Source organism: Sceloporus occidentalis, unplaced genomic scaffold, assembly GCF_023333645.1.
Source record: "Sceloporus occidentalis isolate IW3139 unplaced genomic scaffold, rSceOcc1.0.p SCAF_23, whole genome shotgun sequence".
NCBI lineage: Eukaryota > Metazoa > Chordata > Lepidosauria > Squamata > Phrynosomatidae > Sceloporus > Sceloporus occidentalis.
Genome location: NW_028317003.1, coordinates 1,077,001 through 1,095,089, shown reverse-complemented (window position 1 = coordinate 1,095,089; position 18,089 = coordinate 1,077,001). Strand labels below are relative to the sequence as shown.

General features: G+C 38.9%; 1 protein-coding gene across 1 annotated transcript; it reads left to right on the top strand.

Moving 5' to 3' along the window:
- The first annotated feature begins 1,578 nt into the window (after nt 1-1,578).
- LOC149300666 (WW domain binding protein VOPP1-like) lies at nt 1,579-18,089 on the top strand. Its single transcript, XM_089484740.1, has 6 exons — nt 1,579-1,631; nt 4,566-4,709; nt 8,703-8,825; nt 13,377-13,454; nt 14,579-14,715; nt 17,911-18,089. The coding sequence occupies exons 1-6, from the start codon at nt 1,579-1,581 to the stop codon at nt 18,087-18,089; spliced, it is 714 nt and encodes a 237-aa protein (XP_089340866.1).

The window sequence follows — 18,089 nt, the reverse complement described above, 5'->3', positions numbered from 1 at the left end:
ATAATAATAATGTATTTTTTTATGAGCAAGTCCTAAAATTAGAGCTATATCTTACCAAAAATCCTGGCATGGAAATAATTAAAATGCTAACATTGGAAATACCCATGGTGTAAATTGAATTGGCCGGTTCAAAGATGTCCCAAATAGGACATGGGCACAGATTGCCCAGATGTCAAAATTCCCAAGAAAGGTAGTCTTTTAGAAAATTACAGCTAAGCAGCAACACCGCAAAAATGTGAAAGTGGCCATTGTACAAACAGACATTGTACAAAAAATAGCTCTGCCCTTAAGGTGCTAATGTATGTAGATGTTATTTCTATTTATGTTTTTTCTTATGACCAAGTGGTCCAAAGTGGTGAGATGGTCCTTTGGTCCAAAATCATCTTTAAATGCTCCCTAGACATAACAATGTTTGATAACTGCTATCCAGATAATCAGTATTATCAATTTATACTGTTGCCTTGCAACTATTTTATATAGACTTTTTGGCAGCATCATGCTTTTATTAATGGTGGGTAGATACCACTTGATGGCCAAGATTGATCTCAATTATAAGAGGTGAAGACTGTTACAGGTTGCACTGTTGCTGATGAAAATACAGTTACCATGCAATCAATGTTAATGCTACATCAGCTCATCAGTAACTGCAATTATGGTGAGAATTCCTCAGAGAGAGAGAGAGCTAATTATGCTTGTTGCTGTATCATCTTACTTAGTGCACAAAATGCTAAAGCACTGGAGTCTTAGAAATGCTGTTAATGGATTGTGGAATCGTGACTTGTAGTCTCTCTGTATTCTGCTTTTTTAGAGTGTTATGTTCATTTCAGAACATTGCACAGTCTCTTTTAGTGGTTACGTTTTCCTTTATTGTAGCTGTTAGACATGTCAGTAGTTTTATTTAAATATATTGCTGATATATGCACACACACACACTCTCACTGGCCACTTTACCTGTTATACCTGTTAAATTGCTTGCTAACACAAATAGCTAATCAGCCAATCACAATGCAGCAACTCAGTGCATTTAAGCATGTAGAGGTGGTCAAGACAACTTGCTGAAGTTCAAACCGAACATTTAGAAACTGCTGATCTACTGGGATTTTCACGCACAACCATCTCTAGGGTTTACAGAGAATGGTCTTGAACATGACAATGATTTCACTGTACTCCAATGTCCTCCACAGTCACCAGATATCAATCCAATGGAGCACCTTTGGGATGTGGTGGAACGCATCATGGATGTGCAGCCGACAATGTATAAATAATACATTACCTTTTCAACAACTTTTTTTATTTTATTTATTGATAAGAATAAAAGAGCACTCTAATGCGTTCCCTACTCTTGAGTATAGGACCTTCAGGTTACTGGATTTATTCATGTACCCATCCTAAATCTCGAATTTTGAATTGTAAAATCTAACTGACATTTTAGCATGTTAATTCCTGTATTAAATATTAATATAAGTGATTGTGTAGCTGCTCAAATGCATGCATGTGTTAAGCGTGCGCATCTCAAAATCATTCCACAGCATTCCACATCCTAACCACACAGTAAAAATGTCTAATTGGTGTTAATGCATGTTGCTCCCACAGCAGAAGCTCATTGCAGCTATTGTTCTACAACCAGCCGTGTAAGTACCTTATGTTTGCCCATAATATAGTAGATTTCAATAGAATTTTAAAATATTGGGATAGAACTGAAATATGAAAGTTAATATATGATGGTATTAGAAGTCATCCCTATAGAATGTGTGAATTGAGTGTTGTAATAATAAATAGGTACGTTTCTAATAGTGCCCCTGTCCGTACCATTGGCACAGAAGCCTGCTAGGCATTCTAGATTGCTAACTTGACTTTATTATTAAAACAGGTCATTGAAGGTTGGGGCACTTTTTAATTAAATTAATGAATATTAATAAAAATGACACAATGGACCATTTAAGGTCATGATAAATATCCCTTACATGAATGATCTGTAGGACACCGAATGTTTAATGTCAGGCTTAGCAACTGACTGACCTCACTGACCCACTTATTAACAAGATCCTTCAGCTGAAAAGATTTAGAAAAATAACACATAGGAGGAGATGCTACAGCCTTTACAGTGCAGTCAGGAGACATTAGTCTAGTAGTAAGTAAAATAGTATCTTTTAAAGACGGTGTGACCACAAAATAAAGGCATATACTTAACAAAAGGCCATCATTTAAAACTAGAGGGTCAGGGGTTTTGGAGTAATGTAGAAAAAGTTTACTTTACAGAGTGTAAAGTTTACTTTACCATATCCTCCAGGTAGAAGTGGTAGAGGCCAATACAGTTAGGGAATTTTAACATGCATGCGATAGGCATAAAGCTATCTTGAATCTAAGACAAGACCAAGGTCATCATAAAAAATGTGCAGACTAGATGGCCTGATTGGTTCTTATCTGCCTTTAAGGTCAGTGTTACTGATTTTGATAAATATACTGGTAATACATAATTGCATCCCAAAAAACTCTGCTCTTTGGATATGTCTACTCTGCTTTATGGATAACCTACATGTGAAATGAGGCAAGATTATGTAAGTTAAGGCAGTGAATAAATTATTTAACGAACCATTAATGTTGCATGTGATTTTGCTAACACTGGCAAATGTGTCTGTGTAATGCATTTATAACATTCTTATGATAGATTGCCTTAAAGGTATGTCACACCTCCTACTCACCATGTGCTTGCGTTAAAGTAAATGTTGTGTTGAAGCAGATATTTTAATGCAAAATGAAAATCCCACCTTCTTTTTTTAAAGATTCTATTTAAATGAATGTTTGTGGCTTCTGGTAGCAAGTTGCTTGGGAAACAGGAGTCAGTACATGCACATGACAACTCCAGCTTCGTAGATGTTTTTTTATATACGAACTCTTCAAATTTATAGCTGACTTTGCAATCTTTACTTTCGGAATGGAGTCACACTCCTTTAGACTTCTGCATGGTACCACGCAATATTAGTGAAGGAGTTTTTAATCATGCAACCATTACCATTGCCACAGGTAGAATGCACCTAAGCTCAGTGGCATCCATCCAACCACTCCAGTCTGCATTTGTTTACAATGTGAACTCATTAAAAGTTAAATCATTTAATCTACAATCACTTTTTTGGCTTTTTACATTTGTTTTCTTTTGACTTGTAAGGCTGTAGAACCAGGTAATACACTCATACCCACCAAACATTTTGAGCTCCTAGGGCCACCAGTAGAGGCAGGAGGGACATGTTGATTTGGGACCAGTGCCAGGGAGGGGGGCCCGGCATATTCGTGTACCAGTTCCACTACTGGCTGACACAGTTTAGCTTTCTAAAAATATTTATCATTGTGCATGCTTTCTTAGGAACACATGTTGTGTAGGTCAGTGGTTATAGTTTGGTGCCCACTTTTTGTCCAGTACTTTCATGTGTCTTCTCTTCCATCCTGGTGTTGCTAAACACTCATTCGTAGTAGTATATTAGTCATAACCCCCGTGCCTTGAGTCCTTAAAAGAAGCTTAGCGGCAGCAAAGATCTCCCGAGAAGTTAGGTCCCAATCACCCTTGCAGGGAGCCATTGGAGGACTGTGGATTACAGTTGGAACCACCGATATAGTTGGAGTGATCTAAATGGTAGCAGAGAGCAACCATTTTTGATGCAATGAGACACTGCGCAAGATGTTAGCATCATCCAGTCTTATATGAAGAATACATTGAATAACAGATTAAATGTGGATCTATATGTCCGTTTATAACTTAACATTATTTACTATTACTGATGTTGTTATTCTACTAAGACATGCAAGTAACCTTAAAAAATGTTCTATGTATATAAAATAAATAGACCACTTCGAGGAAACAGCTTGTCATCATTATGAATTCTCGTGGGGTAGAAACACAGGCGCATCTTGAAATGTGTTCCGAGCATCTGTGTGCATAGCCATACACTGAACATTCAGAAGAGAAACACACTGGCCATATGGTCACAAAGTGGCTTGTCTTTTGCTTATTAAATATGACAGAAGCAAATATCTCAATTGGGAGAACCTGAATTAACTCTTTTTTTGGTGTCCCCTCATTACATCTTTATGCTGATTGGTTCTAGTCTGTTCTAGATGGTGAATCCAAAGATGTTTTTCAATTATAGTTCACTTTTGGATACTAATCAATATATAATTTTTATTGACTCACATTGCCCCTCGGGAAAACATAAGAGCCTTCACAGATTGATTGATTCCACAGGCGTTTCTAATCCCCATTACATGTCTGCGTAATAGTTTTTTATAAGGCCTGGGAGTCGGGACTGGGCCCCTAGTGGAAAGTTATACAATGTGTTTAATGCCGGAATGATTATTTCCTTTTTCTGATGTCTATCAGGGACACATTGCTTCCGACGGGATGGTGACTTCTGTAATCAGATGGCCTTGGTGCACTTTATTCAACAGTAGAAGTCAAGCTATTAACCAACAGTAGCTATTTTCCATGGGATAAGAATCACTATGATTCTGTATTTTCAAGCTAATGAAATCAACTTTATGTTTTTATTTGTGAATATTTCCATTGTTTCAAGCATAACAGAAGATTGTGCATCTCTGCCAGAAGTTACAGCATCCAGAACACGATTTTATCTGTATATTCATAAGACAGACGATCCAGCCCAGCTTGTTACCTCATACAGAAAGCGATGTAAAATAACTGATACATCTTTACCGATGTAGCAACAAATGACAAAGCCATGGGGAATAGAGTCTGTGCAGAGCCTATGACCATTTAACATAATGATACAAAGATGCACATAAAAGGAACATAAACCATGAACATGAGTTATTTAAAGTTGATCTCTACTAACAGTCACAGACATACTTACACATACTAACATACTTACAAACAATAACACACTTACACACACAAACGTACTTACAGACAGTAAAAAAATTACACAAACTAACACACACAGTAACATGATCACACACACTAACACACACAGTAGCATACTAACACACATATTCTTTGTAACTCACCTTAGCTTCCTCCGGACAGCTCGTCTTCTGCCTGCTCCTTCATGGTCCTCACATGTTGTGTACATTTGTGCCTGGGGTGTTTACAGTACTGGGCAGGGGGCTCCCCGCAACGTGGGAGCCTTTGTTACAAAAAGTACAATGCTCCCATACAAAACTTTCGGTGCCATGGTTTCTTGTCAACATAACAATCTGCTCATCACCTTAGCCATAAATAACGTAATGTGGAGGAGGTATAGAATTGTACTGTGTTAGCCCTGGAAACAATTTGGTAACAAAGATACCTTTATTGGCTAACTAAATTAGATTTGATTCATATGCCTGAAAAAGAGCCCTGAGCAGCCAGAAAGCTTGCAATCTAATGCAATTCAGTTAGCTAACAAAACTAACAAATTCACTCTTAATGTGGCAGAATGTGTAATTCAGGAATTTTAGATAACTAGCCCCATTGTATACATATAATGTAATTTTTAATAGATATATATTATCACTACTTTTCTTCTACTTCTACTTGTTCTTGTTGAGTATGAAAATTATTACATATACTTTTGGGACAATTACAAAATGTTTCCTTTTAGAGAACTTTAGATTTCAGACTTAATTTCCTTCAAATAATAATTAGGCATGGGGATTAAGATATCTCCAATCCCATGTCCCACTGCCACTTCCAAATTTTGCCTTCTGATTTGAAGTGACGCAGTGCAACACTGATTGCTTTGAAAAAGCTCAGACAATAATAAACTGGATTCATTGTGTTTTAATATTACGACAATGTGGTGGGCTTACTTACATAATAATTAATGTTGTTTCATTTATTTCTTATGACCTTGGCTTAAGACACTTTCAGATAGACCAAGAGAGACCAAGTTCTTGTGTGTGGATGTGGTCTACAGGCACACTACTCTTCTGGTGTGAATATAGCTTTTATCATGGATGTTTTTATTATTAAAGATACACACCAGTTTATATATCTTTGTATAAAAAGAAAAAAACAATTGTATACAATGTGCAAATTCTAAGACGCTTGCCATGCTGCACCTGGTATGACCAACCGTAGGATTTATGATGGAACTGTTAATACATTGGATACAACATAGAAACTACCTCATTTTTTTTTGTAAATAAATGTAATGCCGTCTTCAGGAGAGAAGTCCACTGTAAATAGGATATTACATTTCTACCTGTCATTGCAAGTAATATGGTTACTGATTATACCAGAGCGGCTCAGGAGAGCACAGCTGTGGCGGGCTCCATAGTAACCTCTTAGCAACTTAGATGAGTCTGAGTCATGACAGTAGAATAAGCTCTTCATAGTGACTGTGTTTACTGCCTTCGGACAGAAAGAATAACACGTAGCACAGCTGAACTTGATTTTCTCTTTGTCATGGATGCTGATTATTATACTACCCAGTGCACAATGTTTAATTAGCATCTAGTGGTGTAGGAGTTGCTTGTTAAAAGGACCTATACATGCCATGTCCTTTGAGTGGTTAGAATAAAGTACCAAGGGGCTTTGTGATCTCTCTGGTGAGCGAGCAAGCTATTAGGCTGACGTTGTAAAGTAACAAAACAAAACAAAAAAACAGCTGAATTACTTCAAATTACCCATCCTGTTCTGTGGATCTATCACTTTTCCCAAATCCTACATTCTTCTCCAAGTATTCTAAAAAAGCTATGACTATTTGCAACAGGTGGCAAAGTTACTATATCTAATCAACTTCTATCATTCTTCCACAACCTCCTCACAAAGCCTGTGAAAATCACTGTTTTTATGGGAAGGAGGGGATGAAACAATGTCCATGTAAAAGCAAACGGTCTTTAATAACGTCCTTGGACAGTATACAAATGAACAAAAGGGGAAACCAAACGGGACCAGGCTACGCGCTTGAAGAGTTTTGCACCTAAAGTGCTTATTCAAACCCTTATTCCGGAGTTTGAGCTGATGTTTTTCTATATATTTTCAGAGTCATTATATGGGATCTTAAAGCGGATCCCGATACGCCTCAGCTCCCGGTTAGAGGGGATTATTTGCACTCTGGCTTGAGCTAACTTGACTTACTGCTCTTTACAATAAAGGTTTATTGGTGAAGATAAAGCTTTGCATTCTCCCATATGTTTTTTCAGATATCAAAACCAATTGTTTCTCTCAACATTTGAAGTGACGGAGAAGGGAGATAGCTGTAGAATATGAAATTGATTCAACATAGCCTTGCTACCTTCTATTATTGATATCAGCGTCAGTGAAGTAAACTACTTACTCATTTTCTCCAAAACAAGTGCAGCGAGTACTTTAAGTACTGAGCTAGAAGTTGCAGTCCTGCTGCAGCAGCTGCCCTCCTCTCCCATGATCCGACTGTCCTTGGCAGGAAAGTGCTCCCGTTGAAATTAACGGGTGTGCTTTCCACACGCATAGGGATCTGACCAGGCCCCCGCCTGCAGCCTTCCCTGTGCCACTGCTGCAGCTGATAGGAGATAAGTATATTAAGGCAAACACATCCCCTGTACAGCATTTAGCTGACAGGCACATGCAACAAAACAAACAACACACAACTTTAAAGGGATCAAGCAACTATCATATGTGTTAAAGTGCATAGGATAGCTGGGATGCCCATATCACATGGTGTACCCGTTCAACAATCTAAGGGTTTTATTACTGCTCAAAAAAAATAAACGATTGCCCTTTGTTACAAACATGGATTGGTTTCTGGTAATGAAAATGTTAAGAAACCTAAATTTAAATCAACTATGTTAATGAGTATGTTTATCTTTGACTTGCGTGTAGTGTATAATTTGACATGTGCTTGGGATCAGCACTTTATTTTTGCAGCAGCTGTTCTCGTAAAATGAAAATGCTCTAGGAAAATCCGTAAAAAAAAAATCCTAATGCATGATTTAATGTTTGTCTGAAACGGAACTCAATCCGTAGTAAAATGCTTAAATCCATTTGTATATGTCGTGCTGACTAGGAATGGTGGTTCAACCCACCAGAATCTGGTATCTCCAGGGATGTGTCCTCTACATCAGGATTGGTAGCCTCACACACCCTCAAATCCCACCATTGTTTCTTATTTGTGCGTCAGTAGAAGGCACACTAATCTAACAAACGTCCAAGATATTTTGATGCCTACTCCCAATAAACAGTAGGTAGCATTCCATACTGACGTCTTTTTCTCTTTATCGAAGCTTGTTGCTTCTGTAGTGGTGTGCTGCGCGTACAGATGAGAAGGGATATAGTTCTTAGGAACATTATTAGATCTAGGCAGTCTTTTTTTATTCTGTTTTCTATGATTAAATTATCTTGTGGAGGTTTTAAGGGATTTTTTTTTGGTGTAAAATGAGAAAAGACGATAAGCCAAAAAGTGCAAATATGAAGTAGGAGTTAAGGTCACAGCCTAGGTGACAATTAAGACAATTCATAAAAGTACCTTAACGATGTCATATCTTGGAGCAACATATTTTCGAGGTATTTGTGTGTGTGTCAAACTGGTCATTATAAGCTTTTAAACATAGAACTGTGATATAGTTTAAGTAAGGAACAAATGGTGGATTATAAATCTGTGTTACCATGTTGAACTGAAATAAACTAACATGGAGAAAGCTACAAACTGCCACTGTGATATCCTGTTATAACTAAACAAATCCTGTACGCAATTATATTCATACCACCTCCTAGAAATACTATGATTTAGAAATAATTATTGGGACCTTCATTCTTTGCTCGTTTTACAACTTCTACATTCATTTCTTTTTCAGTGCGTAGAGGCCAAAAAACACTGCTGGTACTTTGAAGGATTATATCCTACATACTACATGTAAGTATATGTTGATTCTACTTTTTGCAGTCAGGTATGTATGTATGTTTTTTTATATATGTATGCCCTAGCAATTTCCTGAGCGCAGTGTATAAATATAGTGTGATAATCAAATGTAGTGGAAACTGCCATTCACATGTTTGTAGGTCCAATATCACGACTACACTCTGCCTTCTCCCGAATTGACATCCTACTGAGTGCAAAAACACTTCTCTTAGCCTCATAATTAAATATGTGCTGATCTGATACTCAGAACAGGAATTGTGGGTAGAAAAAATAAAAAATATATAAATTTCTGTTGTAAAGGAGGACTTTGCTGCTTGTGCTTTGAGATGACTCATTGCTGTCCGATGTCTCAATTAATTGTGTGAAAGGAGAGGGTGAACGAAAATCATGTAATTTTAATGAATGATTTATAAAACCACTTGATGAACCTGTTGTCTCCGTATAAAAAGTGAGCTGCCTTCCAAGTTGTGGGAGAAAGCCTGCTGCTAATTTAAAGTACAATTATCATCCCATTAATTGTGTCACTAGCAGAAGAAGGCCACCAATGCATCATGGGGGATTTTTTTTTATTGTTTTCTAGTATCAAGATCTATATCTAACCATGTTCTTCCAATGGAAGGCCCCATCTGCAGTGCTTAACTCTGACACTGTGCATCCAAAGGCCTGGTATAATGGTAAACAGGTAATAAACCTAGTTCTTGGGACTACCCCAGGAGAGGCACCAGTTCTATGTTCCTTAGTAATCACAAATCCAAACAAGTTTTGAGGATGAATGTTAAACCCTCTAAATGAAAAAAAATAAATAATGTGGTATACATTTTGTATTATATATAATCGCATTTGTGCATGAGCCTTCCTCCTCCCTCAGCTAGATCAGTCCTGAAAATTAAGCACTTAAAGTCTAAACAGACTCTCGATTTTCAGGAAAATGTTCTCTTGTTACACAACTCACAATGTGAATACATCTTTTTTTTAAGCAAAAAAAGATTAGCTAAATTGTAAAAGAGTAATATTTTGTGGTCATCCAACTGGTAGATGTTGCATTCTATTTGATACACAGGAGACACGTGGCAGAAAAAGAACTCAAATAATTATGTAGCCAACAGATTGTTGTCAAAATGCTGCTGAACACTTCATAGATGTTAGAGGTACTTAACAGAGATTATTTTGATGGACAAGGTTAAATCCAATCCAGACCTGTGGATCACAATTACATTTTTTTAAGGGTGGAAATGGATGTGAAGAAAATGAGACATCAATACTAAACCGATTTTTATATTTATGTCTCTGAAGAAGAAGTGGATGTTCAAGATAAACACTTTGTCAGTGTGCCCGCGTGATATGAAACACCATAGATTGTTACCCCTTTGTCAGGTTTAAAAGTTACCTCTAATTTTAATGACATTACATCAGATGTGGGAAGCTGCCATTTAAAGGGTTTATGCACACAACTGTAAATTGATGAGAAACACTAAAAACACTCTAGAGAATCCTTCTGTCTAAACGATGAGGTGCACTCAATAAACTTAAACATTTCAACTTCCCGACTTCGTCGTGAAAAAAAAAGTGGAGCGTGAAAAAAAAAGTGGAGCTGTACATTAATATTATTTATTGATTTCTATAGCACCATCATATTGGACTTACAGAAAGAAAAGTTAAGGTGGGCCCTGCTCAAACAAGCTTATGACCTAGAAAAAGTTGGGGGTCTATTGCTCAAGATGTAAAAGAACCAATGTTTGTTACAGACCAGCCACACAAATATTTCCATTAAACACCAAACATAGTTAGAACTAAGCTTTGGGGTACACCAACTGAGGAGGAAAGCAGAGAGGAAGGGTTACTGGAAATAGAGACACTTATAGTGTTCATAAAGGTAGGATCAGCACCAGCGGCCACAGAGAGCGAGATTGTTAAGAGTTTGAAAAAGAAGGTGGCCCACAATGTCAAATGCAGCAGAGAGGTCTAAAAGGATTAGCAAGGAGTAGTGGCCCCTGGTTTTACCATTAAGTCACATAAGCAAACCTGGTCTAAGTAGAGTGTCGAGCGGAATCCACAATGAAGAGCGCCAAGTAAAGAGTTGGAGTTGAGAAAGTTGGTCATATACAAGCCGTTGTAGAAGCTCAGAGGCAAAAGGAAGTAGAAGGATCTGGCAGTGATTTGACAGATTGGTAGGGTGCAGTAAAGGTGGAAGATGGATTAAATATGTGATTAAAAGAGAGGGTAAGAGCAGGAGGAAGACAGATATTTAACATATATATATATATCTATATATTTATATAGACTATATATATATTGTCTCTATTTTATCAAAGGTTATCAGAGGTTGTATGGCAGGACAGGGTACCTGGGCGAAGTAGGGAATCGAAGATGGAGATGTTTAAGGTTTTGAGACAATAAGGAGGTAAAGTTGGTGTTTTAAGTAGGTATTTTAAGCAAGAGTTATGGCAGAGTGATATGAACGTTGTGATCATTTATAGTGTAGGAGGTCCAATGCAGATTGAAACTTCCTTCAGCTACTTTCAGCAGTGCAGGAGCAATTTTGAAGATGTCTGGTTGGTGTCGTGTACCAGAGTTGGGAAAAATAAGGAACCAGAAGTGGTTGGGGCTACTTCCACGAGAACAGATGCAAGGGTGGAATTGTATAAAGAAGTAGCTAGGTTCGGACAGGACACATTCAAGATGGAAAAGAGGAGAGGTAGTAGATAAATGTTGATCATTGTTGGGAATTAAGAGAGTGAACGGTTGAGAAAGAACAGGAATAGTGTCAGATTATATGCTGACCAGTAAAACTTGGTCAGCGTATATGCTACAACATTCACCTTTTTCTTTTTTATTATTATTATTATTATCCTTTATTTATATAGCGCCAACAGTTTACGCAGCGCTTAATACAATACATAAAATCAAGGGATATGACAAGACAAGAATTGACAGACTAAGACAAACCGAAACATTTGGTGGAGAGAGCCCTGCTCGCAAGCTTACAATCTAGAGGGCTGTTCCATCTTTTTTTTCTCTCCCTTTCTCCCTCACACCCTTCCTCTCTACTTTTTTTTGTATCCCATTTCTGTGCTTTCTATTTCTTCTCTCAATCTTTCTGCACTCTCTACTTTTTTTCCTTTGTCCTTCTCTCTTCTCTCTCCCTCTATTTTTGATTTCACACCCTCTTTCTGTGCTTCCCTCCTTTCTGTTCTCTCTCATATCTCCTATTTCTTCACTCTTGACTATCTTCCTCCTTTTTCTCTCTCTCTTTCCCTTTCTCATTTTTTTGCCATCCCTTCAACTCGCACACAGCATCTCAGCCCACCGCATACAACATTTTCAGCCTCTGTAGAACAGCAGCTCACTGTGGCCATTGCCGGTTCTGCTGGGTTTAGTAGGAAAGTCCAATTAGTGTGCAGCATCTGCTCCCCCCTACCGTGACTGATAATTCCCAGGTGACAACATATATACACACACACACATATATATACACACATATACATGCATAAATTTACATGTATTTTCCATGCCGGAAGAAATGATCATATATTATTTTGTGCATACACAATTTAACCAGCTGCGTAGGATTCAAATGTTCTGCATTAATAAGCTTAAATGCTTTGTCTTGCTTTGTTCCCTGGAGCCATGTTCTGTTCCCGGAGCTGCCAAGCTAACAGCAGTAATCTGAAACAACTTGTTTATTAGTTCTGAGAACTACAAACCTTTCCAGGAGATAAGACCAAAATTAAATCTCTGTTGGGTGATTTATGGCATGCTTTTTAAAGGCGCTGTCCCACTTAAGCAAAACAGCCATTAAATTCTCTAGCATTTTAACCAAATAAACATTTCTTTTCTATAGCAAAAACGTATAACGGCAGCTTAGCATTTCCATTTTTACATGATTAAAGAAGTATTTACAGAAAGGGTCGGGCCGTCCCAATAATAATGATTATTATAACGATACATTGATAGGTTAAGTAGCACCAGGGCTGTATAGTAGCATAAGAAGCCAACCCTACCCAGAGTTGGCCCTTACACGTGTCCAGGTGGTTCATTCCCGATAGTCTTGGAAAAAGAGAGTTTCTGCACCTCTGCTAAAAGGCGATGAGCACAGCCTCTCCCCCATTCCTCTGGTTGGGGGAGAGGGTATGCCGAGAAGCTCAGCCTTTTTGCGGAGGTGCAGTGGTTGCAGTGACGTACCTGGGGGCTCTCATCAGGGAGGTGCCACACTGGCAAACAGCTACGGGCTTCTCCCAGGCCGGTCCAAAATTATTCACAAAGGCCCAGTCCACATGGAACCAGCCTTTTGTAAACAATTTTGGACCAACCCTGGGCATCCCACCTTTGTGTGGTAATATCGCACCCCCTGTCTAGGACTCTTTGGGACAGTGATGTTTCAGCCATCACCTGCCATTAGCCTTCCCCACACATCAGTATATTTGAATTCTGTATGGACCTAAATAAACTCCTTGTTATTCAATGTATGAATTGTTTTCAACAGATCAATATATCTTTATATTTTACATCACCAGCAGTTTGACAGTTGTTTGGTCTTCTTTATAGATGTCGTACATATGAAGATTGTTGTGGTTCCAGATGCTGCGTGCGAGCACTTTCCATTCAGAGGCTATGGTATTTATGGTGAGTTTTTCTAAATTTAACCCTTTAAATACTGGGGGTTGGGGCACATTTTTACTATAGCTGTATTAAGGTTTATAATCCTACATAAAGTGAACCTGTGTTCATTGTAGCCATAGCCACAGATGGGTGTATTCATTAAAGCATGGGTGCATACAAATTGGCAAAAAAAAAATGGGACTGCGGTCCATATTTATTAAGGCCAACTCACATCAGCACCCGCAGATAATCACTCCCAACTCGCATACAAAGAAGTGCATGAGAGTCAAGTGGGAAAAAAACAAGCAACTCGCTGATTCGACCTGCAAATTGCTTGTGAATAGCAACCAGGGGACACAAGTTGTTGTGCGAGCCTCCCTTCCCTGAACATATTTCAAAAACATAAAAGCATAATTAAACAAAAATAGTGTTCCCTAGGACCTGAGCAGGCAATTGAGGTGAGGTTGGTATAATTGGGGTCTGTATACCTTTAAGTCACCTGCAAAATTTAAAGTTGCATGCACTCACCAACAACTTGTAAGTTCATGAACGCAAGTATTAGCATGCAAGGGCATGTAACCTCACTTGATTTTTGGTCAATAGTCTAAAAAATGTTTTTATATTAAGAGGAAGGTAAAAATACTGACATAACATAAATAAACTAACGTACAGTGTGGTTCCCTGGGATCTGAGAAAGGGATTTTGGTGCTCAGAGTATAATTGGGGTCTATACCTTCTCAAAGGTTTTTCAAATCCCTGACCCATGTGCAATGGCTTTCGCCTGCAAAATTTAAGGTTGCATACACTTACCAATAACTTGGGTATGCAATCTCACTTGATATCTTAGTGAATCTACTTAAACATTTTAGTATACATAGATGAAAAATTTCAAAATGTTATTTTATTATCTAATTAGCTTGACATATATGCTACAAGGAACTCAAATGTATAGCATTTCATGAATTTAATATTGGAAATAACATAGAAGGCGAATTTCCTTTAGCTTTTATTTGGCCAATATTAATAACACTTGTTCATGCACAATAATTCTCACAAACACTCTATTTCAGATGTCGAGGGATACTGTGTAAGAAAAGCTACACTGCAGTAATGAATAGCTTAATATCGTTATAACTGCTTTTCTTTAGGTTTCTGCTTATGATGGGTGTTCTGTTTTGCTGTGGGGCTGGATTCTTCATAAGGAGGAGAATGTACCCACCCATACTTGTTGAGGAACCTACATTTAATGTATCCTACACCCGGCAACCTGCAGTACCTCCAACAGGTAAGGATTTCTTCCAAATGCAAGTATTTTTGTTGCTTAACCCCTTCGCGACCTTTGCCGGTTCAGGACCGTCATGACATGTCTGGCCCCTCCCCGAGGCGTCAACAACCGCCATACATTGTATGTCGGCGGACGCCCGTTTTAAAAGCGTTTAGGAGGCGATCAACGATCGCCTCCTAAACTTAAATGGTGTCGCTGGAATGCCTCGATCAGGAGGCATCCAGCGACACCAAACACTTACCTCTGGGTGGGCTGTGACCGCTCCGGAGAGCGGTCACAGCCGCAGCTGCCGGTGTTCTTCGCCATCAACAAGATGGCGGCCGCCCTGTAAAAGAAACGAACAAGTTTTTAAAGTTCGCTAGATGGTCTAGAGAACTCTGGCTCCACTTGCAGGTTGAATGCAGGTACTGCATTCAACCATGCAAGTCAATGGAGCCCAGCTTTCTAATCACAATGTGATTAGTAAAATATTAAAAAAAAAAAAAAATATGGAAAAAATTAAAAGTGCTAACATTTAAAAATAATTATGCAGCGATGTCACTAGATGAACCATCCAGCAAAATGTGTAAAAAATAAAATAAAAATAAAAAAAGTATTAAAAAAATAAAATAAAATAAAGTTTATTATTTTGAGCAAGTGCTAAAATTTCTCAAAAATCTCAACAAAGAGTTAAAATAAAAGCACTTCAAATACCCAAGGGGTGTCTAATATAAAAAAAAATGGCTGATGGGGTAAATTGGAGTGGCTGAGCTCAAAGATAGGGCATAGGTACAGACTTTCCAAAATGGACAAAAAAAAGCGCACTTCCCAAATGTGGCATTTTAAATCTCAAACAACACGACAAATCCATGCATGTCGGGTATCACTGCACTCAGGAGATGTTCCTGAACACACATTGGGGTGTTGTTTGACAGTGGCATATACCAGGACCTGTATATCTAAAGTACAATTTGTGTGAAAAAAATTACTATTACAAAGTTTGACAAAGTGTAGTTGTATAATTGGTGCATGGAAAGGGTTAAAATAAGAGCATTTGGAATACCCTGGGGTGTCTAGTTTTCAAAAATATATGGTTTGAATGGGTTAAATTGAGTTAACCGGCTTCAAAGATGTTCCAAAGAGGAGATGGAGGCAGAATGACCAGATTTGTTAAAAAAGATTTGGAAATCATAAAACGCTGCTTGTACTTATTGCCCTATAACTTACAAAAAACAGCAAAAAACCCTAAAAACATTGGGTATTTCTAAACTCAGGACAAGTAGTAGAATCTATTTAGCTAGTTTTTTTACTTGCTTTTTTAGGTGAGTAAAAGATTTTTCAAATAAAAGTCATAAAATGTGTTTTTTTTTCAATTTTTCACCATGTTTTTTTTATTTTTTTTAATAGTAAATAAGATGATACGATCAAAATAATGGTATCTAAAGAAAGCCCATCTTGTCCTGAAAAAAACAATATATAACTTATGTGGGTACACTAAATGGGTGAGGAGAAAATTAGGGCTGCAACTAACGATTATTTTAATAATCGATTAGTTGGCCGATTATTTTTTCGATTAATCGATTAATCGGATAAAAAAACCAATATGCAAATTTTTTGTTTATTTAAAATAATTTAATGAACTGGATGTTAAAAAACAACTTAAAATTTACATTAACATTCTTATTTTGTTATGATGTAATAAAAAAACAATATTTTCAAAGTACAAAAACCCAAACACAATATTTATGAAACAAAATAACCCCAAACATTCTGAAAAGAGGTGGACTATTACTGTTCAAGAAACTTTGCACCCAGCACTTTGCACCCGGCACTTTGCACCCAGCCCTGGCACTTTGCACCCAGCACTTTGCCCCACCCCTGGCACTTTGCACCCGGCACTTTTCACCCGGCACTTTGCCCCAGCCCTGGCACTTTGCACCCAGAACTTTGCACCCAGCACTTTGCACCCAGAACTTTGCACCCAGCCCTGGCACTTTGCACCCAGCCCTGGCACTTTGCACCCGGCACTTTGCACCCAGCCCTGGCACTTTGCACCCAGCACTTTGCACCCAGCCCTGGCACTTTGCACCCAGAACTTTGCACCCAGCCCTGGCACTTTGCACCCAGCACTTTGCACCCGGCACTTTGCACCCAGCCCTGGCACTTTGCATCCAGAACTTTGCACCCAGCCCTGGCACTTTGCACTGTGCCCCTGCACCCAGTCTCCAACTCTGCCCTGCACCCAGCCCTGCCCCCACATTCTGCCCTGCCCCCACACTCACACCCTGCACCCACTCTGCTCTGCACCCACACTCACACTCTGCCCTGCACCCAGTCTCCAACTCTGCCCTGCACCCCCACCCCCACTCTGCCCTGCACCCAGTCTCCTGCCCTGCCCCCACACTCACACCCTGCCCTGCATCCCCACCCCCACCCTGCCCTGCACTCAGTCTCCTACCCTGGCCTGCCCCCCCCACCCCCACTCTGCCCTGCATCCCCTGAAACCCCACCCCCACCCCCGCGAACCGCTCTGTGCGAACGGAGCCACTCGCACAGAGCGAACCGCTCTGTGCGAACGGAGCCACTCGCACAGAGCGAACCGCAACTAAAAGAAGGCGCGTGTAGCGGAAGCGGGGAACGCTCGCGGAGGTAAGTAAAAGGAGCCGAGTGCTCCAACAACGAATCGATCACTCGATTAATCGATAACGGAAATCGTCGACAACGATTTCCGTTATCGATTATTATCGATTTTATCGATTCGTTGTTTCAGCCCTAGAGAAAATTACAGCTGAACACAAGCACCACAAAAGTATTAAAACAGCCTCGGTCCCACAGGGTACAAAACGAAAAATGAGCCCGGTCCTTAAGGGGTTAAGCTGCCTACCATATTAGGTAATTGCTATTTTGTTACTGCAGAAAAGTGTTATGCTTATGCCAAACTTATTCAGCACTCTATTAGTAAAGGAATACTTTCTTACATTACATCCATGTAGTTAAAGTTTTTAAATATTTTATCCTATCTCCTCTCCCGTGTACTATTGTCTCATTTTTGTAGCCCTTCACTCAGTCTGATAAAGACATTGTATCCATAATATATTAAAGTTGCTAACATGTGAAGGAGGAACCTGTAAGAGTTTGATCAATACATGCGAGTAATATGCATATTGTATGATTACATCAATTTCTTAACAACAGCTCAATCATTTAATTTTCTAGGGCCTCAGCAACCAGGAATGCCGTATTATTCTGATCCAGGAGGAGCTGCAGGAAATCCAGCAACACCAACTTTCCACACCCAGCCAACAACCCCGCAAGGGAATCAAAATTTCCCACCTCCCCCTTATTACAATACACCTCCACCTCCCTATGAGCAAGTGGTGAAAGCTTGCAAATGA